At 46.9% G+C, this 24151-nt stretch overlaps 1 protein-coding gene and 2 non-coding genes across 5 annotated transcripts; all 3 read right to left on the bottom strand.

The window, feature by feature from the left end:
• Nucleotides 1–2068: 2068 nt before the first annotated feature.
• LOC112114905 (E3 ubiquitin-protein ligase CCNB1IP1-like) lies at nucleotides 2069–19123 on the bottom strand. Of its 3 annotated transcripts, XM_026652459.1 has the most exons (8): nucleotides 19086–19123; nucleotides 15384–15465; nucleotides 13226–13371; nucleotides 11680–11727; nucleotides 11152–11229; nucleotides 5485–5828; nucleotides 4134–4467; nucleotides 2069–3181 (listed from the first exon to the last, which is right to left on the bottom strand). In XM_026652459.1, exons 6-8 carry the CDS (start codon nucleotides 5779–5781, stop codon nucleotides 2982–2984), a joined length of 831 nt encoding a protein of 276 aa, XP_026508244.1. In that variant the 5' UTR covers nucleotides 5782–5828; nucleotides 11152–11229; nucleotides 11680–11727; nucleotides 13226–13371; nucleotides 15384–15465; nucleotides 19086–19123; the 3' UTR covers nucleotides 2069–2981. The 3 variants fall into 3 exon arrangements, 2 of the variants coding, with proteins under 2 accessions (XP_026508244.1, XP_029767588.1); XR_003369821.1 differs by lacking the exons at nucleotides 2069–3181; nucleotides 4134–4467; nucleotides 5485–5828; nucleotides 19086–19123 and adding an exon at nucleotides 10137–10327 and having other exon boundaries at nucleotides 15384–15466; XM_029911728.1 differs by lacking the exons at nucleotides 11152–11229; nucleotides 11680–11727; nucleotides 13226–13371; nucleotides 15384–15465; nucleotides 19086–19123 and having other exon boundaries at nucleotides 5485–6679.
• On the bottom strand, nucleotides 10599–10746 carry LOC112114907. Its single transcript, XR_002908776.1, has one exon. It is a non-coding gene; the product is annotated as a small nucleolar RNA SNORA79 (small nucleolar RNA).
• On the bottom strand, nucleotides 11498–11575 carry LOC112114908. The gene has a single exon (XR_002908777.1). It is a non-coding gene; the product is annotated as a small nucleolar RNA SNORD126 (small nucleolar RNA).
• Nucleotides 19124–24151: the final 5028 nt, after the last annotated feature.

Below are 24151 nucleotides of genomic sequence, written 5' to 3'. Positions count from 1 at the left end.
GCATTGAGGAACCTGGACCATCTGCATGCCAGGGACAGGGATGGTCCTTTGTCTCTTACCTCCAGGTCCGCAAAGAAAGGTGGAGGTATGCAAATCTAAGAGCATATGCAAAGAATGATACCACAGATACCCCCAATACTATATTTCTCCTATCTGTTTATGTGGCTCAGAGCTTTTCTGGCTTTATTACTGATTTTAATAAAAATCTCTAAGTCTTTGCTTTGACCTACACCTCGATGTTCCCTACAAGATATTGAATTAGCTGATTTTAGTTCTGTGTAGCCTGATTCTGGAACAAGAACCCTCTGACTCTCAGTTTATTAATCAGATCAACTGGCAACCAGAACAAGTGTTATTGACTATTGAAAGGATCAGGCAACAAGTTAGACCTTGAGCATGTGAGACAGAACTGCCAACCGAGCGCTTGAGAGAGAATGTGGTTTCCACCCTATCCAGTGTCCCTATTCCAGCCGTGGCCATCCCAATGCTTCGGAACAAGAAGACAACAATACAAACAACCCCGCTCCCAAATAGATTTTTTTGGGTGGGTGGGAGTCTCTTTCTCACCCCTGCAGGTGAGCAGCTGAAGCCCCGAAGTTTTTAGAAACATTAGATGTGAATGACCAGAGACCTTCAGGGCAGCCAAACCTTTCCCCCCATCTAACTAAAGAGTGGTAAAGAATTGAATCGAGAGGACTTTGAGTTTGGACAGATCCAAAGACGACATCAGTTGTGGATTAACCCTAAAAGCTCTGCAGAAGGAAAATCTAGATTGAATATAGAAACAGTTGTATTAAAATAGCAATATGATTAAACTCTACAAACAATCCTTATATGTGAAATTAATATAGAGAGTCAATTGATAATCATACTATTTATTGATTATTGAATTGTTTATTTATTATTGAGGTAACCGGTAAGAGCCCCAGTCACAGACCAGGGCCTCATTGTGCTAGGCGCTGCACAAACACAGAAGCAAAAAAGAGTCCCAAACAATTTACATATTATATTTTCCAGATTAGATTAAAAAGGGAGATTAAGAGTTACAGTTTATATTAATGTTGAGACTCGGAATGCAAAATTAATAATTGCGTGCTATGTTAATTCCTAGATTTGATTAAAATGTAAAACTAATAATATTATAATTTTGATTAAAATAAACAAAAAACTACCAAAGATATCAATTCCTATATTTAATTAAAATAAATTAATAACTATATATGCTATCCATGTCTACCTTCAACTTAAATAATACATGAATAATTATATACTAGAATCATAGAAGATTAGGGTTGGAAGAGACCTCAGGAGGTCATCTAGTCCTCTTTTGATTAAAATAATAAATTAAAAATTAGATATTTTATTCATTCCTACATTCAGTGAAAATATTTACTTATGAATATTGATGAGTTAGTTATTAATATTAAGTGCATGCTGTATTGATTTCTATATTCACATCATATGTTAAATTAATATTTACATATCATTTTAATTTTTAGATTTGATTAAAACTTTGAATTAATAAGTAAACATTGTGATGATTTCCAGATTTGTTAAACATGTTACATTAATAAGTATATAGGATATGAATTCCTATTATGTTCAAAATAATAATGATACAGTCTCATTTTTCATTACCACAGTAAATTAGGAATTATATATTACTTTTGTACACATTTACTTAAAATATTAAATTAATAAATACATTTTCCTGATTTGATTAAAATACTAACTTAATAATGATACATTGTATTCCCCAGATGTGGTTAAAATATTAAGCTAACGTATATACATTTCTAGATTTGATTAAAATATTCAGTTAACAATTACATATATTTTTAGATTTGGTTTAAATATGACATTTGTAGTTATATTTTTTTTAACCTCCAGATCCAATTAAAATATTGAGCTCATAATTCTATATCAGACAAATTTCCAGAATCAATTGAATATTGGATTAAGAACAGTATGTTACATAATTTTCAGGTTAAAATCAAATATTAACGTAGTAAATATATATTACATTAATTCATTGATTAGATTGGTAAGATTCAAATGGAGAGAATAGAAATGTTAAATCAATAAAGATATATTTCTGTGTATTTCTAGATTTGATTAAAATAGTCCCACATAAATTCCAGGTCCAGACAAATGCAGAGAAGTATCTGCTCTGATTATAATGAGTGTAAATAACGTCTGAACTTTAAGTTGGGGGGAAATAACTGCAAAGGTAGGATGGAATGAAATGTACCCGGGGAACACACTGGATAGCACTGAGAAACACACACACACACATAGGAACACAAGCATAGATATAGAAACAAAAACACACCTACACAGAGCTATGCACCCTCTGACATTCAGAGATAAACACACACACACAGCAAGAGGCACCTACCCACATGTATATCTGTGTGCACACAAGAGCGAAAGACACACCAGTATACACACAGATTTAAACACATATATTGACTTACACACACAGACAACACACAACTATCTAGATTTATACAAACACACCCATGCATAACTTGACCCACATACATACACAGAGGTAAATACACAACGATGAACGTGTAACCCATTGAGCAGAGTACAACGGAACCAGGCCCAGATCTTCAAAGGTATTTAGGTGTCTTTGAGGATCATCTTGGTCCAAGAGAGATGGGATACTACTGTCAGAGGGTGTCAGTTTTACAATCTGAGAGGGACATTCCAAGGGTGAGAGAGGTTTACAGTCTGAGAGTGACAGTCTGTTGGTGACAGGTTGTGACAATGAAATTGACAATCAGAAGTGACAGGACATTACAGTCTAGGATGAGAGGGCAAGACTATTTGCAGGTGATTACATTTCAATACCTAAAAGAAATAGCCCAAGTCTGAGGAGAATCCCAGCCCCAGACAATAAGCATTTTCGCTCTTTCCCCCACTGATGGATGGGCTAAATTTCCAAGAGGCAGGTGTGAAAGGCGCATTACCAGTTACATCCTCTTCATCTTGTAGGCCCTGCTGGCTCCAGGATGAGGCTCCAGCTCGTTGCTGGGAGAGGCGAAGGTGAAGAAGCTGGTGCCAGACTCGCCCGCAGGTGGGGATGTGGCAAAGAAGGGTTTGAAGTGGAAGTCTCCCTCCCCACACCTGCCCCGGACCGGCGTGGTGTCCACGGGGAACCTGGCAGCATTACCTAGGAAGGGGGAGTTACAGGGTCAGTTAGATGCTGGATTCTCTGAGACAATCTGGGGATTGAATGTAGAATCTCCAAATCTAAGACCATGAGTGACCACGGCTTGATTTAAATGCAGGGGCTAAGTTTGGGATCGTCACAGGAAATGGTGGGATTTGAAGGCCACACTCACTTAAGCCTTAATCCATTAGCCTGGATTCGTAAACCTTTTGATGGTAAGATACCAGCCACTAGAGAGACAAATGCCAATGCTCAAGAGTCCAGCCCCCAAAATTCATGAGATTTGCTTACAAAATCATGAGGTTCTATAAAAAAAAATTCCTTCTGGTTCTGTAGCATTTATTGGTCACAGTTTCCCTCTTTTATGTGCAACCATGAGAAACTTATCCTTTTTTTTAAACACACCAAATACCCAGAGATTCACAGTAAAGTTTGTGGGTTGGCGACACCATATGGCTAGCTAAGGTTGGAGAAGTTACAAGGGATGGTCAAAGCTTTGGGATTCAAAACATGATTAACCCATTTTCTGGAGAAATCTCTCTGTGGGGGAGAAAGGAGCTTAATCTCCATGGCCCATTCAGTCCTTGGCCTCTCTACGGAGGCTGCCAAGGAGGGGGACTGTTAGCGTGAGAGAGGTTTGTAAGGTGGACAACTGTCCCAGCTGAGAACCTATCAACTTGTCTCACACAGGAGTGTCTAATCAAATATTTCATTTGGAAGTTGCTGATATGGCAACTTTTGGAGACTGACTGCTCTGTGTGAAGTCCTCCTCCTCCAAACACATACACACACATATGTGCCTCCTCCTGCCCTATGGCGTGGAGGAAAAGTTCAGTCTTTATAGCCCACTAAAGCCTTGTCCCCTCCAATAACAGTGTCAGGGTAGTGAGTACTTATGCCAGCTTTTGCAACTTCTGTGAGTAGTGGAATGAGAACCCCCCACAGGTCTTACCCAATGGGAAGCCAAAGACAGCAGACTGAGGCATCATGGGAGGCTCGTGGGCAGCCTCCTGATTAGCCATGGCTATGTTGCGCAGGCGGAGGCTGTCATAGAGGCCCAGGAGCTTCTGGTATTGGCAGTTGCGCTCCATGAGCTTCTCAGAGAGCTCGCTGAACTTCTTCTTGTACTCTTCCAGCACCTTCTTCAGAGAGGAGACCTCGCTCTTCATAGGAGTCAATTCCATGTCTTTACTCTGCAGCTGCTGAGTGTACACCTTCTCCATCTGCTTCAGGTGTCCCTCGGCCTTGCTGTAGGTGTATTCCTGGTACAGGTGCTCTTGGTGAACCTGCAAAGTGGAGATTATGGCAGGTGTGACAGGCTTCTTTGACCACTGATTGTCAAAGGAAAGTCAAGTCACTCCATTTGAGATATAGTAGCATGTCTACAGTGCACCAAAGGAAGGATGGTCTGGAGTTAAAACACTGGACTGGAACTTAGGAAATCTGGGTTCAGTTCCCACTGCTACTACAGTGACTTTGGATAAGTTACTTAGGTCAATATTCTCAACAGGGACCACTAATTAAAGGTGGCCAACATAAGACCCCTATAGACTGATTTTCAGATGCGCTGAGCACTCCACACACCAGCTGAGGTTGATAAGAGCTGCGGGGTGCACAGCATCTCTGAAATTCAGGTCATATGGCTCTCATGTAGAGCACTCAAATGTGAGGCACCTAAAAATGAGTGGACACTTATGTTGCTTTAATGTCTGTACCTCAGTCCCCTACATGTGAAATGGAGATAGTAATACTGGCCTACTGCTCATAGGGGTTGAGAATAATTCATGAATGCTTGTGAGGTGCTTTTACACTGTTGTGATGAGAGGAAAGAAAGGAGGAATGTGTAACAAAAGTCATCAGAGATGGAGGGAACCTTCCACAGTGACAGACGAGAAAGAGAGGCATGGCTAATACAGCAATAATGTTTTACATTGACATTTGAATAGAGAAGGAGGGAGGGAGAGGTGCAAATGCCACACTGGTGATTCTGAACCAGAGGGTGAGTGGCAACCTTCTCAGTGGTTCGTAGGCCACACAACAAAATCCAATATTGGGATTTCTTAATCCTATTCCATTCCCTTTGTCTTCTTTCCACATTTTCAGGCCAAAAAATATAACATGGTGGCCTTTTGGAATCACCTAGATGTCAATTCTGCCCTCCACGTATGACATATAGATATCCATAAAGACTGATTTTTGGATCTTTCATTTCTTTAGGAAACAAAATCTCTTCCCAATTATATTTTAAAAGACACGTTTGAAGGTATCTACCTAACTTAGGACATCATCTGAGATGGGTTTACCTGGTATGTCCAGAAGGCCAGTGCGCGGGAGCTGATGTCCAGCACGATCTCTGGCTGCAGTCCAGCCAACACCATGGCCTTGTATTCCTCAGAGGGACTTAGCTCGGTGCGAACAATGTCCATCTTGCCAGAGAGGGCGCTGTTGCAGGCGGGACAGACTGCTGGTGAATGGCTGAATTCCTCACTGCCGTGCTGGTCGCAGAAGATGTGTGAACAAGCTGTGACCCAGGCATAGCCCGAGAGCTTGACACGGCACTTGCGGTAATTGCACAGCAACATGTCCTCGCACGTGGACATTTTAACGGTGCCAACAGCAACAGTCTTGCCTCCAAAACATACACCACCTGGTGAAAGAGAATCTGCCACTCACCACACCAAACCTATAGAGCAAAATAAACATGCAGGCTGGGATTCTCAAAGGGCCTTAAGGGAGTTAGGTGTCCAACTCCCATGGAATTACTAACTCCCTTACGCTGCTTTGAAAATTCCACTCTAAAGACCGAAGTGAAAACACTGACACTTTTATGCATCAAAATAACCAGTTAGATATTTTTCTTCAGAAGACTCTTGCCTTTGTGATGAAAAAATGATCCAATTTTCAAAAGTGGTGGCAACCAAAATCCCCCATTTGGCCACTAAAATGGACACAGTTTCCTCCCAAATAGCCTTTGAACTAACCTAAGTGTCAATCCCATTCCCGTTTTTTTCAGTAATAGCGTGCTGTGACACTTGTATTTTTGTCTGATTTTGTACGCAAGGAGTTTATAAGTGTGGTGAAAATTGAGGATACGCAGGACAAATCAGACTCCTGAAAGGGGTACAGTAATCTGGAAAGGTTGAGAGCCATTGCTGTAGCGTACCAATGCAGGTTTGGCCTGTACTAATACCAAGGTGTTAGAGCAGGGTGGGGCTGCATTAGGACTCCTGGATTCTGTTCCAGGTGTGGGAGAGAAATGGAGTTTAGTGGTTACGAGTTAGGACTCTTGGTTTCTATCCCCTCTTCTGTGACGGCAGCAGGCTCAAGGTGGCTGGGATGCAATGTTTTCCTCCTGTTGAGTGTTTGCCAATAGAGTACGGGCATGAGTCTATATGGTGGATTTTTATATGTGTCTGTTAATGTGAGTCTGGTTGACACTAGTGTCTTTTTTTGGTCCTTAAAGTGGCCTCTTTAGGGCATCCACCCACACTAGCTTGGCATGAGCCAACCGCCAAATTTGGCATAGCATAAACAGCAAACCGGGTGCCTCGCACAGCCTTGATTGGACCCAATGGGGGTTAGTGGGCAAAACCCCTGGTGTTTTATGTGTGTGTGTGTGTGTGTGTGTATGGAGTACACAGGGGAGTTGCCCCATTGGGTTTGATAACCCCACTGAGTCACAAATGGCCCCTCACAAAATGGCAGCTGTACCTTGGCACCGCATGAGGTGAATTTGACACACGCTTATATTTGGGGACAAGACTGACACGGGGCATGGGAAGGAGTTAGTATCACCCCAAATGATATGGGGTTAGTCTCTCATTGAACTGGCTTTTTTAAACCACGCAGCGGTTAAAAGCGGTTGGAGGCGGGAAAACGAGCAACTGCCTCTCGCAGGTAAAGTCTCTGCGCATGCGCCGCTGCTTCAGTGCACTTACCTCTCGCCCAGGAGCATCCCGGCCCCACCCCCATTCTCTCCCCCTCGCACCTGCCAACGGCCGCAGCAGCTCCTCCCTTCAGCCGCCCAAAACGTCTCGCGCCACCCACCTTTCTTTGGTGCCAAAGCGCTGTTTGTGGGAGTACCGGAGGGGGTGGAGGAGTGGGACGTACCCTTGTAGAGAAGGGGGGAAGAGGAGCGGGTGCGCAAAATACATCTAGCTCTTCAGAATTTGCTACAAAATATTTTAACTAGAGGCTGGTATCCCAAAATGCACCAAAAAGTGTCTCAGTTTGCTGTTTAAACAAAATAATCCCCTTCTACGGAAATGGTTTGGTCCAAAAGTTCCTCCCTGGCTTCTGCACAGCCACCATGCGCAGACAGTGACGGGGGGGAGGGGGGGGTATGATATGGCGAAGTGAGCGCTAGCAGCGCATGGCCTTCCCTGCTGACAAGCACAGACAGGCAGCCCCCTGTGCAGAGTGTGCTGCTGAGCTGGTGCCTATGCCCCACGTTAACAGGGTACCTACACACCTGCTCCCACCTCACACATCAACAGGGCACCCACTCACTCGTGATCCACATAAAAATGGCATCCATGGGTTCCCAGTGTAAACAGCACCCACACACCTGCTCCCAACTCCACGTCAACAGGGCACCACATGCCTGCTTCTGCCCCACATGAAAATGGGATCCCAGTGAAAACAGCACATACATGTCCGCTCCCTAACCCACATCAAAATGGCACGCTGAGCCCAAATGCATATCAAAATAGCACTCACACAGAGTACACCCCCCTGAACCCACATCAAAATTGCATCCATGGTCCCCCATGAAAACCTTATCAAAATGGCACCCACCCACACACTGACCTCTCAACCCACATCAAAACAGCACCTATAGGATCCGACTAACAGCCATGTCAACATGTTGCTTTTCTGCATGATATGGGCGATTTGTACTGGTCTCACCTCCCCCATTCCCCAACACAAAAATAACAATGTCATAAAATAACTCCATGTGGATTCAATCAGCCACCCAACCTGATAACTGCAAATCTTACCATCTGGTTTGGAGAGTTCAATACTGTTATATTGAATTATTTTGTTAATTTGGATTTAACTTGGTGGTTTGCACATTTCATTGCTTGTGTAGGCTGAGCTTATTGTGGACATCAGGGACTCTTTGCATTTCTCCATGAGCACCCTGTATGCCACCCTCCCATCTCCCTCTAATTCAGGGGCTCCCTACATCTCACGCCATGCCAGCAGCTGCTCCCACTAGATTCTGTGCACTCCCAGTTCTTCTCCCCTCCTCGCCATGCTGGGGCTGTGTGCGTGCCCCCATTTTTCCCACAGAGAACATGAAAAAATGGGTGTTGTAATCTCGTTACAGTTGGTATGACAATACCGATTTTTTTATGTTCTCTGTGTATATGTATCTTCCTACTGTATTTTCCATTGCATGCATCCGATCAAGTGGGTTTTAGCCCACGAAAGCTTATGCCCAAATACATGTGTTAGTCTCTAAGGTGCCACAAGTACTCCTTGTTCTTTTTACAAATTAGATAAGGGCATTGTTATGGAGAAAAGGGGTTAATGGCTGCCATCAATCAGTTCTTGAGTCTATAGTCAATTGCAGAGTAGCTTGAATCTGCAGTTTTTCTACACAGCTGGCAAGGGCTCCATGTGTCCATCCATCTCTCTCTGCCCCCATTTTCCCTTTCAGTTTTCCAATTTACTCCCAAATCAACAGGTTCTTGGACCTCAGAAACTCAAACGTTCCCTGAAAAATTGGAAAGGAGTGCATAGTGTTCAAAAGTGATCACATTACACATGTACATACAAATACACGGAAATGCTATCAAATTGAGTGAGACTGTCACACATAGTAAAAAGGCAATAATGTTAAAAGAATAAAAAACTGCAACTTCTGCCATAATAAGGAGTTAAAAAAAAAAAATTGGAGAATTACAAAATTTTTAGATTCATCCTGGTTTAAAGTTGATTTTGGGGAAATGCTTGTTTCTTGTGTTCAGCTGAATCCCCACAAGTTAGTTCAAACTCTTGATGACCAAATGGCCTATGTTTTCTGGGATGGCCCTGGTTTTGAGGGTCCAGCTTGGCATCTCTGCTCATGACATTAAGAATTTGTCCTGACTTCCATATAACCCAGGACCGTCTGAACTCAAAACCACACGTCGCTGAATTCAGTTCACACAGCCCTAGCGCTCAGCTCCTTCTCTCTCACTGCCTGCCAGCTCTTCAGCACAAGAGCTGTACTATGTAGAAGGTCTGCAGTGGTGGCTGCCCACTCAGTGGGAAAGGATCTACATCTGTTTATTTGGGGTGGAGAGAAAAAAGGATGATAGAGGATGCCAACACTGGGAGCATGAAATAAGGGTCTGCGCTGGTGTCAGGCGAGCGAGTGTGCACCTATAGGGTGAGGGAGAGGTAGTTTAAATACATTTAGGTTAAGGATTTTCAAATCTATGGCATTTGCCTGTTAAATTCCCATTAATTTTTTAAATGGGAACCAAGTGTCCAAATCCTGTATGCATTTGAAAATCTCAGCCTAACCTAAATGGTGTTGGTAATAGAAAACAGACAGTGGACACGGGAAAGTAAATTCACAGAAGAGTGGAACGTAATTCTGGACCCAGCAGTAAATAGACCAATGTTGATTAACCATCCGGATTATCAATTTTGTACAAGTCCACAGATATTAGGAGCTTTAAAAATATCTGGACAGATATTGTATCTCAGACATGAGGTCAAACCCTAACTCATTTCACAGACAGGGCAACTGAAAAGCCTTCAGATAGCAATGGGTTAGGGATGGAATTTTCAAAAGGAGCCTAAAACAGCATGCCATCTAACTCCCTTAAGTCTCCTGTGAAAATCCCAACCACAGCCACTACTGACCTGGGCTGAATTCAGACCAGTGGATTAGAGTTGAGAAAGCTCCATTTCCCCCTCAGTTCTACCACTGTCCGTTTGTACAAAAAATACCCAACTCTTACACATCCATTCTAGTTTAATTATCCTGTTTTTAGTACAGCCTTTCCTAGACATAACTTCAAAGAGTCCTTGTAATACAGATCAGAGACGGAGCAAATCTTTTAATCTTCAGGCCCCAAATTCTCTCTTACAGTTGACCCTGGTGGAGAGAAAGATACATTTTCCTTGAAGGCTCATCTCAAATCATCCCTGTAAAGATAAGGAATCTCAGTATTAAAGATGCAGAATGCAGCACAGTTGCCTCTTGGAAAACTAGATAGCTTAACAGCACTAACTCCTCCCAGCTGAGGCCAGCACAGCTCCTACTTCTTCAGCTCAGGCAATCTTTCAGCTCACATTGTAAAATTACTACCTGGTTACCATAGCCCACTGCCTAAAGTTTACAGAGAAATATGTACGGAGCAGGTGGTTTTTCAACACCATTTCTTTCCCCAAAAGTCCAGTCCCCTTCTGCCTCTTTGAGTGTATGACCCCGCAAAATTCAGAAGGTGCCAACGGACGGCCAAACCCATCCAAGAGCACTCTGAGTGAAGAAAGGCCAAATTTAATCTGCGAGGACACAAAATCCCACTGCCCATGGCTCATGGCAGCAAGAGGAACGGTCATCGCGGCCACTCTCCCTTAAATGAGCAGCTCTGAAAGCAACAGGATTCCCTAGAGAGATACACCATGAATTTCCCAAAAGAGCAAACCTTTACTAAGCAGTTTCCTTACTAAAATCCTGCAGAAAGGTGTTCCCGTTCATGTGTGCAGAAAGATACGGCTTTCTGAAGGCATCTGCAGCTTCAGGTACTAAAGACAGCCTGACAATGTTTGGAAGATCAGTTCAGAGACTGTTTGTCACTGAATGAGGAATGCATGGTATACGCTATGCCAGACATTTGTTAATTGCTATGTCTGCCATAGTACCTCTTTCTTGTCCCATACCTGTCCCCATGGTGACATTGGCCAGGGGTACTAATATGGGGCCATGCTAAGCAACTGGATGGATACGAACTTCCAGCAGCACTTACATCTGTGATTCCTATAAGGGATCCAGGGTGAGGAGGGAGAAGCAAAACCAGCCAATTTTGTTTTCAGAGTTCCTGTCCCTACAGAAACAAGGAGGAAATATTTCCAGGTCAATGGAGAGAGAAAGGGGAGGGGAAAAAAAGAGCTACCAACTGCATGGAAAACATTCTTTGCATCTATTCCCCTCCTTCATTTGCACAGAAACCAGATCCATGTTTTTGAAGAATTTGCATGGATCTGCTACTTATTCTCCTCACTGTCTGGGACTTAACACATGGTTGCACTGGAGACCATTAGAACATCAGCTTTCCCCCAAATCAGACTTCAGCTGCACGTGTTTGTTTCATGAGTCTGCTCAGGGCATGTGTATAATCAGGGTAGATCAGGTGAAACACGGACTGAACATGCGGTTCATCACAGCAGACCCCTCCTAGTCCTACAAGTGGCAATATGGTTGCTCCTCGCACACCCAAACCACCTCCCAGGACTCTGAAACCTCAAGTGGTTGAGAATTTTAGCTACTTCCTCACCCAACTTCCTTGTGTTCCAGCATGGGCTCCCGGGCTTTCCAACTTCACCTGCAAGAAGAAGACAGATAAAATCCCCGCATGCATAAACAGGGGAGTAGCCAATAGAAGCGGGGAGGTGATTTTACCCATGTACATGGCACTGGTGAGTCTGGTACTGGAATACCGCATCCAGTTCTGGTGTCCAAATTTTAATAAAGACATTGAAAGATTGGAGATGGATGCCTTTCTAGGAGTGATGCTTTACTCAAACACAATCAGCGGGATCACTAGGTGAAATTCTCCAGCTGGTATTAAACTGGAGATCAGACTAGGCAATCTAACAGTTCCATCTGACCTACGAAGATCTGGCTTTTCAATAAGGCCATACGAGCAGCTTCTAAGGGCACAGCAGTTCCAGCCAGGGAAATGGCACAGTGAAGTTAACTGGAGACGCAGCAAGGTGAGAAGGGCTAGTGCAGGGAACTATTTAAAAGTAGCATGCAGGGAGAGTGGGGATAATGGCTGAGTTTTGGAAATGGGAAGGAGTCAGGGAGTCAGTGGGGATTACTATGTGACTTTCTATGCCCCCTACGACGCAGGAAGTCAGTCTAGATCAGGGGTAGGCAACCTATGGCACATGTGCCAAAGGCAGCATGCGAGCTGATTTTCAGTGGCACTCACACTGCCCAGGTCCTGGCCACTGGTCCGGGGGGTTCTGCATTTTAATTTAATTTTAAATGAAGCTTCTTAAACGTTTCAAAAACCTTATTTACTTTACATACAACAATAGTTTAGTTATATAATAGACTTATAGAAAGAGACCTTCTTAAAATGTATTACTGGCACGCGAAACCTTAAATTAGAGTGAATAAATGAAGACTCAGCACACCACTTCTGAAAGGCTGCCGACCCCTGGTCTAGATGGTCATAATGGTCCCCCCTGGCCTTAAACCTTGACCCCATCTACTAGATTTCACTGCAGGCCCAAAATGGAAGAGGGAGTTAATGCTTCTCTCCATCCTTGATGTAGTGGGGTCTGCTCACAGCACATGTCATCAGGTGAAAGACAGACTGAATATACTCATGGCAGACTCCACCCACGCCCTCAAACACAGCTGTGACACCACCAATGGCAAAGCACAGAGGAGTCTCATGGGTCTGAGAAGAAATGTCTTGTGGGCTGGATCTCTCCTCAACACCGACTCTCAAGATAGTTGTGTGGTTAAGGCTCTGGACTGGGACATCTGGGCTCAGTTCTCAGCTCTGCCACAGACTCCCTGGGTGACCTCAAACAAAGCCAACAAAAATCTTTGGGACAGGGATGGTCGCTAAGTGTCTCTACAACCCGCAGCACATTAGGGCCTCTAGGCAACAGTGTAACATAACTAATAATAAAACAGTGGATGGGCCCATCAAGTCAAGCATCCTGCCTCCAGCAACACATCTCTGGCTACTCCCCACTACCCCTCACAGCGCAAGCCCTGAAAGCACAGGAGCTGATTATCCTTATCTCAGCTCATGTAGGCTATAAAACCACTCAGTCCCTTTTCTTTAAGGCCCTTCTCACCTGGAGACCCTTACCCTACTGTCTTGGGTGCTCAGGTCCGGGATGTTTCATTTCGGCCCATTTTCAAGATTCAGTTACTTCGTCTGTCCACTTCAGCCCCAATTGTTTTGTGGGGTTGGGGAGTCAGTCTCCAGCCTCTCCACCATCTGAAACAGGCAAAGAAACATTTATAAGACCATGACCCACAAAGCCTCTTCCTCTGCCTTGCTGCTGCAGCTATACCAGAAATCAGAGTTGCTTCTGGACCCATCTAAACCCAATTCCCCAGCATACCACAGGCCAGTTCTACCTGGGCATATCTAGGCAGGAAGAGCTAACACTATACATGGAGGGGAAGACAGCAGGACTAAAATGAAGTCACTTCTGGGGTGGAGAGAGGCAGCCAGAGCAAAGTGCAACAGGAGAAGAGAGGGGAATATTTTAGCACAACGGTTCTCAACTGGAGGTCTGCGGCTGGTCCATGAAGCAGGGCCGGCATTAGGCTGGCTGGGACCCAGAACAGAAAACTCTGAGCCTCGAGCCTCGCAGAGCTAAAGCCGCCAGCCCTGCCGGACAGAAGCCCCTCCTGCTCCCCTGAACCCCAGAACCCCCCTTCCCCCCCACTGGGCCCTGGAATTTTTATAGCATGTTGTGCGGACCTCAAAGAAAAAGGTTGAGAACCCTTTTTTAGTGGACAACTGGCCAAGCTCCCTACTATGCTTACAAAAGATCCCATGGCCCTTTTAATGTCCACACTGAGCAGACAGGATCTCAAATTTTGTTAAGGCCTCAAGCAAGAGACCCGAACAGCTTCAGACCAATAGCATTAATTTATCTGCAGTGGAACGGGGAAAGAGATGAACCAATCCTGGACACTGAGGATTTAAAATCTGATGTTTACATCACTAAGGTAACACCAGCCTGAAGGCCTCAAGACTTGCACAGGCTAGTAGGTTAGCAAGGCCCCAAAGCCACAAGTCATTCCTACTACACTCCATGATCGTAGCTGAACGCTGGATCGGTCAACACAACTAGTAAGATAAACTTTGATAAAGTCAGAGCTGAAAAACACCTGCTAGAATCCAAAGGCCAGAGCTGAAGATTTGACACGCCTCAGCCTGCACTAATTCGGGGAAGGGAGACGGTCTGGCAAGCTGTGACGAAGTGGAGATTTTCCCTTGTTATGTTGTATGTGAGTCTTACTGTTCTGCATGAATGCTGTATGTGCCTCAGTTTCCCTTTGTATTCCCTTTGTATTGCACCAATGTCTAGGTGTGTGACTTTTGTGGGGGTTGCTCCAACTGCCTGCATGGATGCTATGGCCGCCCTGAGACCCAGGAGGGGGATGCGACCAGGTGACTCTTGGTCTGGGAAGGAGACAAAGGCCGGAGGAACAACGGGCAGGGCAGGGGCCAGGCAGTTCTCTGCTGGCTTTGGGCACAGGAGGAGGGCCAGAGCCCTGGCTCTGGACTCCCTTTCTCCCCCACCCAATGATGGACTTGGCTGAAAGTCACTGATTTCTGTACTAACAAGTTCTGTTCTATGCTGTGATCCTGTCGACTAATAAACCTTCTGTTTTACCAGCTGGCTGAGAGTCACGTCCGACTGTGGAGTTGGGGTGCAGGGCCCTCTGGCTTCCCCAGGAGCCCTGCCTGGACAGACTCCTTGCAGGAAGCGCATGGTGTGGAAGGGGATGTTGAATGCTCCGAGGTCAGATCCAAGAAGGTCGAAGCTGTGTAAGCTTCTTGCCCTGGAGACAGTATGCTCAGAGAGAGGAGGCATGCTTCCCCAAGTCCTCACTGGTTTCGTAGAGAGTAGTTCCAGAGCCATCGCCCCGGTGACTCCGTGACATAGGCCTAATCCTGCCCTGATCTACCCAACAGGAATACTCTGGAATCCTCTCTCCAGGTTGGAAATTATAGTCTTGGTAAAGTCCTTAAAGAGAGGTAGACAAATAAAACCCAGGAGTCCTGACTCCCAATCCCCCTTATCTACAACTAGACTCGACTCCCTTGCTCTAACCACTAGTTCACACTCCCCCAGAGTTGGGAATAAAACTCAGGGGTCCTGACTCCCAGCCCCCCTTTTCTAACCCACTATAGTTGCCTCTAGATTTTGACAGTTTTGCTGTTATGTAGAGTTTAGTTCCCTGGGCAAGGGATTTCCCTTCCTCTCATACCAGCTCATTGCTCCCCATATCTGGAACATGGCATTGGTCCAAAGCAATTGTTTTCTCCCAGCTCATCAATTCCATTTTCAGCCTAAAATGAAGGGATACAAACAGTGGTTTAGGATACACAGACCAAAACCTGGCAACCAGACCACATCCAACCCCACCACAGAAAAGAGGCTTTTAAAGGTTACATTAGAGACTGGAGCAATGTCCCCTCTAATTCAGGGCTCTCAAACTCAAATGACCACGAGGGCCACATGAGGACTAGTGCATTGGCCCAAGGGCCGCATCACTGACATCCCCTCCTCGCTGGCCACGGCCCCGCCCCCACTCCACCCCTTCCATGAGGCCCCACCCATGCCCCGTTTCTTCTCCACCTCCTCCCCTGAGCGTGCTCCTCCCCTGTCCCTCCTGGAAAGTGCTAAGTGTTATACAGAGCATACAGATCAGTGCTGCTCCTACAACAAGTCATTTCCAAGCGGTTTTAATAAAATATATACACTCAGTAATGCACCTCACTCAAAGGACAAAACATGCACTTAGTTAGATTTACTTCTGTTAAAGCCCCCCCACTGCACTGGGCTGCACCACCACTCCACCCCTGTTCTGCCTCTTCCAGGGGTGGCAGGTTTGTAAAAATTTTGGTGGTGCCCAGAACCTGCCCGCCCCCAACTCTGCCCCCACCTGCCTAAGGCTCTGGGAGGGAGTTTGGGTGGAGGAGGGGGTCTGGGGGTGCAGGCTCTGGGAGGGAGTTTGGGTGCTGGGTGCAGGCTCCGGGCTCGGGCACGGGGTGGGGGTGCAGGCTCTGGGATGGACTTTGGGGATAGGAGGGGGTGCAGGGGTGAGGGCTGTGGGGCTGGGGATGACGGGTTTGGGGCATTGGAGAGGCTCAGGACTAGGGCAGAAGGGCAGGGGAAGGGCAGCCTGCCCTGACCTAGTGGAGGGGGGCACTAGGACCCTGCAGCAGCAGGTGATGCCGGAAGCCAGCAGAGGGGAGCATGAGCTGCAGGCTCAGGAGCGGTGAGGGGACAGCAAGTGAGCCCCCAGGGACACTCGGGGGAGGCGCGTGGGGGCGGCAGGTGGGGCCGGGGGAGAGACTGGGCCCCAAACATTGGGGAGCAGAGAGCAGGGAGCTTAGCTGCCACATAAAATAACTCGGGGGGGGGGGGGAGGGAAGTTTGACAGGAAGGGTAACGGGGGGGAGGGGGGGCGGCGCAGGGATCTTGGTGGGCCACAGGGAAGAGCTCCGTGGTCCGCATGCGGCCCGCATGTTTGAGACCCCTGCTCTAATTTTTGACAGGCCGTGTGCGTGGGGTTTAGGATCTGTGTGTGCGCGCACACGCGCACAGCTTAGAGGGAACAGTGGACAGGAGTGTAAAAGCCTCTACAACAGGATGTTCCCACCTTTGGGGTAAGTAGCAGCAAGTCCCCAATAATGCAGAAGCTACACTCACTAAAATGAATACAGAAATGAGGGTTTATCCTTCTCTAGCCCCTTCCAAAAATCTTCAACATTGGGGCTTTCAAAGGAGTCTAAGGGAGTTAGGTATCTTACCCCACGCCCCCCTTAGGCTCCTCTGACAATCCCAGTCCAAGTGCTTTACAAATATTAATTTTCATCCGCCCTGCGAAGTCAATATCATCCCCATTGTGTAGATGGGGAAACTGAGGCACAGAGCGGCAAATGACTTGACCAAGGTCACCAGCAAGTGGCAGAGCCATGAACAAAACCAAATGAAGGTCAATCTTACATGGTACCACCCCACAATCTCTTCCTGGTGATGTAGAGCACTGCTGTTCTCCAAATTTTACAGCTAGGGAATTGAGGCAGCGGGGCAGTTTTTAAAATGTCTGTGGGCACCTAAAGACACAGAATTAAATCAGTAGGTGTTAGGCATCTATGTGTTTCCGAATATTCCACTACACATCTATCTGTATCTTTAGTGTCCAAGTACCTGTAAAAATCTGACCCAGAGAGACTAAGACTTTGGCCTGGTCCACACTAACCCCCCACTTCGGATTAAGGTACGCAAATTCAGCTACGTTAATAACGTAGCTGAATTCGAAGTACCTTAGTCTGAACTTACCGCGGGTCCAGACGCGGCAGGCAGGCTCCCCCGTCGATGCCGCGTACTCCTCTCGCCGAGCTGGAGTACCGGCGTCGACGGCGAGCACTTCCGGGATCGATCCGGCATCGATTTATCACGTCTAGACAAGACGCGATAAATCGATCCCAGAAGATCGATTGCCTGCCGCCGAACCAGGAAGTAAGTGTAGACGTACCCTTGCACAAGGCCACACAAGAAATTTGTGGTGGAGCCAGAAATTAAGCCCATGTCTCTCAAGTCCCAGGCTAGCACCCTAATTGCTGATTCCTCCTTCCTCTCAGCCAAAAGGCTTTACACTTCTAGTCTCAGCTCTTCCTGATTGACTTTGGGGCTTTTAAAACCAGACTGAACAAAGGGATAGAAAGCAGACTATAGGGAACAATCCTTCACTGACCCCAAGACGACAGGCCTGTTAGGCCACCCATCCTATGTAGCTCTAATCTTCTGTATTAGAATAAACCTTAATTGAATGGATTACTGCCCTGAATCAGCCTCCAGACTTTATCCCACTGCCTCATTTGCAGATCCAACCCCCACAGCAGGGCAGAGAATCTTTCTCTGAAAGCCATAGATTTGCATTCTGCATCTGACATCCTTTGAGGCTTCATAGATCCTGGGCTCAAATATCTTTCTGACCTGTATAAAAGTGATTGGCTTTCTTTATCTTGGTAGATGCAAGGAGTCTTAAGATGCTACAGATCAGGTAAAGGTTGCAGAGGGGGATGGCTCAAAGGCTATGAAGTACCCAACCATTTGTAGCTAATAAGGGATCAAAATAGATGCAAAAACAATAATATTTAATAATTTGCTCTCTTTCTAGAAACTCCCATCCCAGATTTTAGAGTGTTTTATAATCATTAATGAATCAAGACTCACATGCTTCCTATGAAGTATTATTCACATTGTGCAGGTGGGGAAACTGAGGTACAGAGAGGCACAGGCAAAGTGGCTTGCTCAAGTTCACCCCTGGGTCATCTTCAATGCCGGTAATAGGAGTCCTGACTCCCAGCCCACCTACCATTAGACCTCGCTACCCTCCCAGTGCTGGGGTAGAACCCAGGATGGGTGGGCTGGGAGCCAAGACTCATGAAACTGCTTTTTTAAAAAGGGGGTCTGGATGGCACGTGGGGTTCAGCAAAGGCACTATAAGCAGACAGGAGTTTTACTACAGGAGCCAAATTGGGCTCAGGATAGCCTCTGAAGTCCACTGTGTGTTTCAAAGCCAGCAGAGCTCACTCAACTTTCTTCTCTTGTAACTAAGCTTCCATTTACTTCCTTCAGTGGAGTTTCATCCGCAAATTATGAAGTGGGGTGAAAAGCCAGAGCAAAATCGAGGCCTGGAGCGACGTTCAACTCCCCCCCCCCATCTGCCACACACGGCGTGGGCAATTACACCATTGCCAGCAGCAGCATTTCTGAACCCAAGTCAAACCAGCTCCCAGCTCATTCCACACCCCAAAAGAGGCTGCTAGTCCTAGAACACACAGCGGAAGTAGGGAGGCACCTTCCTAACCTTGCTCCCTCCGCAGCAAGGACGTCCTTTGTTCAGCCTTCACCAGCTCCCCCACCATGTGCTTTTTCCTCTTAAAGGGACACACACCTGTACATAAAACTCCTGCTGTTTATTATGGTTCGGTTATAGCAGGACGAGCGGATCTTTGGACTTTGCTCTCCCTTCCACAGCTGGGAGTAGAATCTACTGTATTAAGGGCAAAATTAAGCGTCAGAACTACTCTGGGGTTCGCCTCCGAGCTCTGCAGCACACTCCCTGCCTGCCCTGAAACAAGTCACCAAATCATATGGGGTGGAGGGGGGAGGAGAGGGAGAAGAGAGGCGTATGAGAGATATAACAAACTCTTTCCACAGCATGCGTGGCTTGATGCAGGCCTGAAGAGGAACACTGCAGACAGACACACAGTAATTTATTAAAACACGGGGACAAATCGTGCCATCTGTTTCGCCCAGATACTGTGAGCTCAATGGGAATTTCAGAGGTGTCACTGAAGATCACACAGCACAATCTCACAGTTTTAACAGGCCACTAATCCCCTGCCTTTGGCCCCACCTAAAAGGGTGTCCTATGGATTATGAATTCAACAGCCTCACGGCCAAATGAAAAGCCTCTCTGGGAACACCGCTCTCCACCACATACAGTCTTAACACGTGTTCCAATCCTAACACATGGGTGGACTGCAAAAATTAAACCCAGAATAGCAAACGATTCAAACCGCATTCAAGATCTTGCAATTTACCCACCACGCTAGCCTAGGACTCGGAATATAGAAACAGTATACAGGAAGTATAGTGATGATAAAAGAGAGACAGATAAGAGGAAGTGGTAGGTGGGACAGGGAAGAGAGCAGCTTTGCAATTGGCTGAGAACATAAACAAACATAAATCAGTCAGTGTTATTTATCTGAATGAAGTGAATGAGAGACAGAAACATTAATCTGTGGCTTCAAACCATGTTTCTAAAGACCTTTACAGAGCTGGTTTTAGGAAAATTTGTGTGACAGAAATCCGTGGTTTTCTGTGAAATCTCAAAGAGTTTTCAGTCTGTATTAGAGAATGCAATCTTGAGCCAACATTTGAAAAGCTAGGCTGGAGTTTTCAGAGGCACTGTCCAGAAATCCTTATGTGGGCTGTAAATTGGGCTGATAGTCAAAAATACTGAGCAACCCTGCTCAACATTTCTGAAAGTCACTTATTTAGGAGGCTAAATCAGAGTTTAGGAATCTGAATTTAGGCTCCTAGTTTTAAAAAATTTAGCCCTGAAATTTTGGGGTCATTTTGATCTCCAAACCCCTTACAAATAGTGTAATATCAATAAACCTATTTCACATTTAGGGTATGTCTACACTACGAGAGTAGTTCGATTTTACTTAAATCGAATTTGTGGAACCGATATTACAAAGTCGAACGTGTGTATCCACACTAAGGACAGTAATTCGACTTTGTGAGTCCACACTAACGGGGCAAGCGTCGACATTGGAAGCAGTGCACTGTGGGCAGCTATCCCACAGTTCCCGCAGTCCCCGCTGCCCATTGGAATTCTGGGTCGAGCCCCCAATGCCTGCTGGGGCAAAAAATATGTCGAGGGTGGTTTTGGGTAACTGTTGTCATCCAACCGTTACTCCCGCCCTCCCTCCCTGAAAGCGCCGGTGGGCAATCAGTTCACGCACTTTTCTGGTGAGTGACAGCACGGACGCCACAGCACTGCGAGCATGGAGCCCGCTGCGACCATCGCTGCAGTTATGGCCGTTGTCAACACATCGCACCTTATCATCCACCTTTTCCAGAGGCAGATGCTGAGAAATCGGGCGAGGAGGCTATGGCAGCGCGGTGAGGACATTAAGTCTGAGAGGGGCACAGACCTCTCACAAAGCACGGGACCCCACACCGTGAACATCATGGTGGCAATGGGTCATGTTGATGATGTGGAACTGCGATTCTGGGCCCGGGAAACAAGCACGGACTGGTGGGACCGCATAGTGCTGCAGGTCTGGGATGAATCACAGTGGCTGCGAAACTTTCGGATGCGGAAGGGAACTTTCCTGGAACTTTGTGAGTTGCTGTCCCCTGCCCTGAAGCGCAAGGACACCCAGATGCGAGCAGCCCTGACTGTCCAGAAGCGAGTGGCCATAGCCCTCTGGAAGCTTGCAACGCCAGACAGCTACCGGTCAGTCGCGAACCACTTTGGCCTGGGCAAATCTACCATGGGGGTTGCTGTGATGCAAGTAGCCAATGCAATCGTTGAGCTACTGCTGTCAAAGGTAGTGACCCTTGGAAACGTGCAGGTCATCATAGATGGCTTCGCCGTGATGGGATTCTCAAACTGCGGTGGGGCTATAGATGGAACTCACATCCCTATCCTGGGACCGGACCACCAGGCCAGCCAGTACATTAACCGAAAGGGCTACTTTTCAATGGTGCTGCAAGCACTGGTGGACCATAGGGGACGTTTTACAAACATCAACGTCGGATGGCCGGGCAAGGTTCATGATGCTCGTGTTTTCACGAACTCTGGTCTGTTTAGACGGCTGCAGGAAGGTATTTACTTCCCGGACCACAAAATAACTGTTGGGGATGTGGAGATGCCTATAGTGATCCTCGGGGACCCAGCCTACCCGCTAATGCCCTGGCTCATGAAGCCCTATACAGGCGCCCTGGACACTGAAAAAGAACTCTTCAACTACCATCTGAGCAAGTGCAGAATGGTGGTGGAGTGTGCTTTTGGACGTCTCAAGGGGAAATGGAGAAGCTTACTGACTTGCTCTGATCTCAGCGAAACCAATATCCCCATTGTTATTGCAGCTTGCTGTGTGCTCCACAATCTCTGTGAGAGCAAGGGGGAGACCTTTATGGCGGGGTGGGAGGTTGAGGCAAATAGCCTGGCTGCTGATTACGCCCAGCCAGACAGCCGTGCGATTAGAAGAGCACAGCAGGACGCGCTGTGCATCCGGGAGGCTTTGAAAGCTAGGTTCCTCAGTGAGCAGGGTAACCTGTGACTATTAAGTTTGTTTAAAGAGAAGCTGAACCTGCCCCCGTTGCTTTACCCAGTTAATGTTGACTATCCTCTCCAGATACATACCCCCCTCACCCAGTTGCCCCCCTTCCAACACACCTTTAAAAATAAAATAAATGGAACTTTGTTCATTAACACCGTTTTCTTTATTAAGGGTTTCGTAGTAAAGGGTTGAAACTGGGATGCAGACTGTGGTGAAGAGCGGGTGTAGTGATGGAAAGGACGCTTCTAAACTTGAGGAATGACAGGCTCCTGTTCCTAGAGCGGTCCGCAGTGGTGGACTGGTTGTTTCAACGGAGCCTGGCACCCCTCCTTTTCGGGACTCTGTGTGGGGGCTATGTGACTTTGTGGCGGGGGAGGACGGTTACAGATCCCCTGCTGCGTGGCTCTGTGATCCAGGCTAAGGACCACTGCATAAGATCTCTAACCGCCCTCCCCCGCCACAAAGTCACATAGCCCCCCAACACACAGAACATGAAAACCACCTCCCAGACTGACCAGGGTGCCTAGTTACTGCAATGTGTGTGTGTGACCTTCTGCTGAACCTGCCCCCGTGTCTGTACCCTGGTAAAGGTGACTGTCCTCTCCAATTACCAACCCCCTTCCGCCCCCTTCAAACACACTCTCCTCTAAAAGAACATGACGGAAACAGTAATTAACAGAAACGTATTTTTTATTAGCAACTACACAGTTAGGGGATGAAAGTGGGACGGGGGCTTGGGTGAGGCGGGAAGGAAAGGACTTATCACATTTTTGGGAATGAGAGCCTTCTGGTACTTGAGCAGTCTGCAGGGGTGGAGTGACAGTTTTCACGGCCCCTGCTACCCGTCCTTCTTGGGACTTTGGGTGAGGGGGGTATGGGACTTTGTGGCGGGGGAGGGCGGTTAGAGATACACTGCAGCGGGGCTCTGTCCTCCTGCCTCCGGTCCTGCAGAACATCCACAAGGCGCCAGAGCATGTCCGTTTGCTCCCTCATTAGTCCAAGGAGCATTTGAGTCGCCTGCTGGTCTTCCTGCCGCGACCTCTCCTCCCGTTCGCTGTGTGATTGCTGGTATTGCGACATGTTCTCCCTCCACTGTGTCTGCTGGGCCGCCTCGGCTCGGGAGCAGCCCATAAGTTCTGAGAACATGTCGTCCCGTGTCCTTTTCTTTCTCCGCCTAATCTGCGCCAGCCTCTGGGAGGAGGATGCCGCTGTAGGTCGGGAGACAGTCGCAGCTGTGGGATGGGAAAAAGGGAGTGAATTCCTCACAAAGATAAATTTTTGTGAACAATGAACATAGTCTTTCTCTGTGAACAAGACCATGCACAGCACCTATCACATGCGCACTCAGGACAAGGTCGAATTTTCGGACTTCGCATTTAGTGCCTGGGGTCTTGCAGTGGAGATCAGACAAACGAGGCAGGACAGCGGAATTCGGGTAGCAGGCTGACATGGTAAGCCGTAGACTTTTGGCTGCTTAAAACTTAAATTATAGCACTGCCCTCCTTTCACGTTCAAAGCAATGCTCCTAGCGTTGGCCAGTTCCTGCTGCCAGCAATCCGGCAAGCATGAACTCTGCCCCTGTCCCACCCCCTTGCGGCTGTCCCCGGGAAAGATCCCTGTATGCTGCCCCTCTCACGTCTCCACCGCGTGGCTGTAAACCGCCGGTTACAGTTATGTAAAGGAACAGGCAAGCAGTCCCAATACTAACATTCCCCTAATTCAAAGCAGATCACCATGAGTGACATCACTCTGCTGAGGATTTCTGAGACAGAGAAAGACCGCATGCTGTGTGAAAGCCAGCAAAAACCAGGGCCATATGCCTCCATGCTCTGCAAGGCAATGATCCCAGAGTACTTGATGATAGCCTGGCGCAGAAAAGTTTCCTACCACGGAGGACACAATAAGGCCGCTCTCCCCAGGAACCTCATGCAAAGGCTTTCCAATTACCTCCAGGAGAGCTTCGTGGAGATGTCCCATGAGGATTTCAGCTCTATCCCCGCACATATAGACCTTATTTTCCAGTAGCTGCACTGGCAAGGACTAAAAAGTAGAGCGCCTAGGGCAAAGTAATCATGATAAACCAGACATTGTTAAAAGCAACAGAGGGTCCTGTGGCACCTTTAAGACTAACAGAAGTATTGGGAGCATAAGCTTTCGT

Source organism: Terrapene carolina, unplaced genomic scaffold (genome assembly GCF_002925995.2).
Source record: "Terrapene carolina triunguis isolate 2854851 unplaced genomic scaffold, T_m_triunguis-2.0 Scaffold114, whole genome shotgun sequence".
Classification (NCBI taxonomy): Eukaryota; Metazoa; Chordata; order Testudines; family Emydidae; genus Terrapene; species Terrapene triunguis.
Note: the sequence above shows the minus strand (reverse complement) of the source record. Positions and strands in the feature narration are given on the sequence as shown.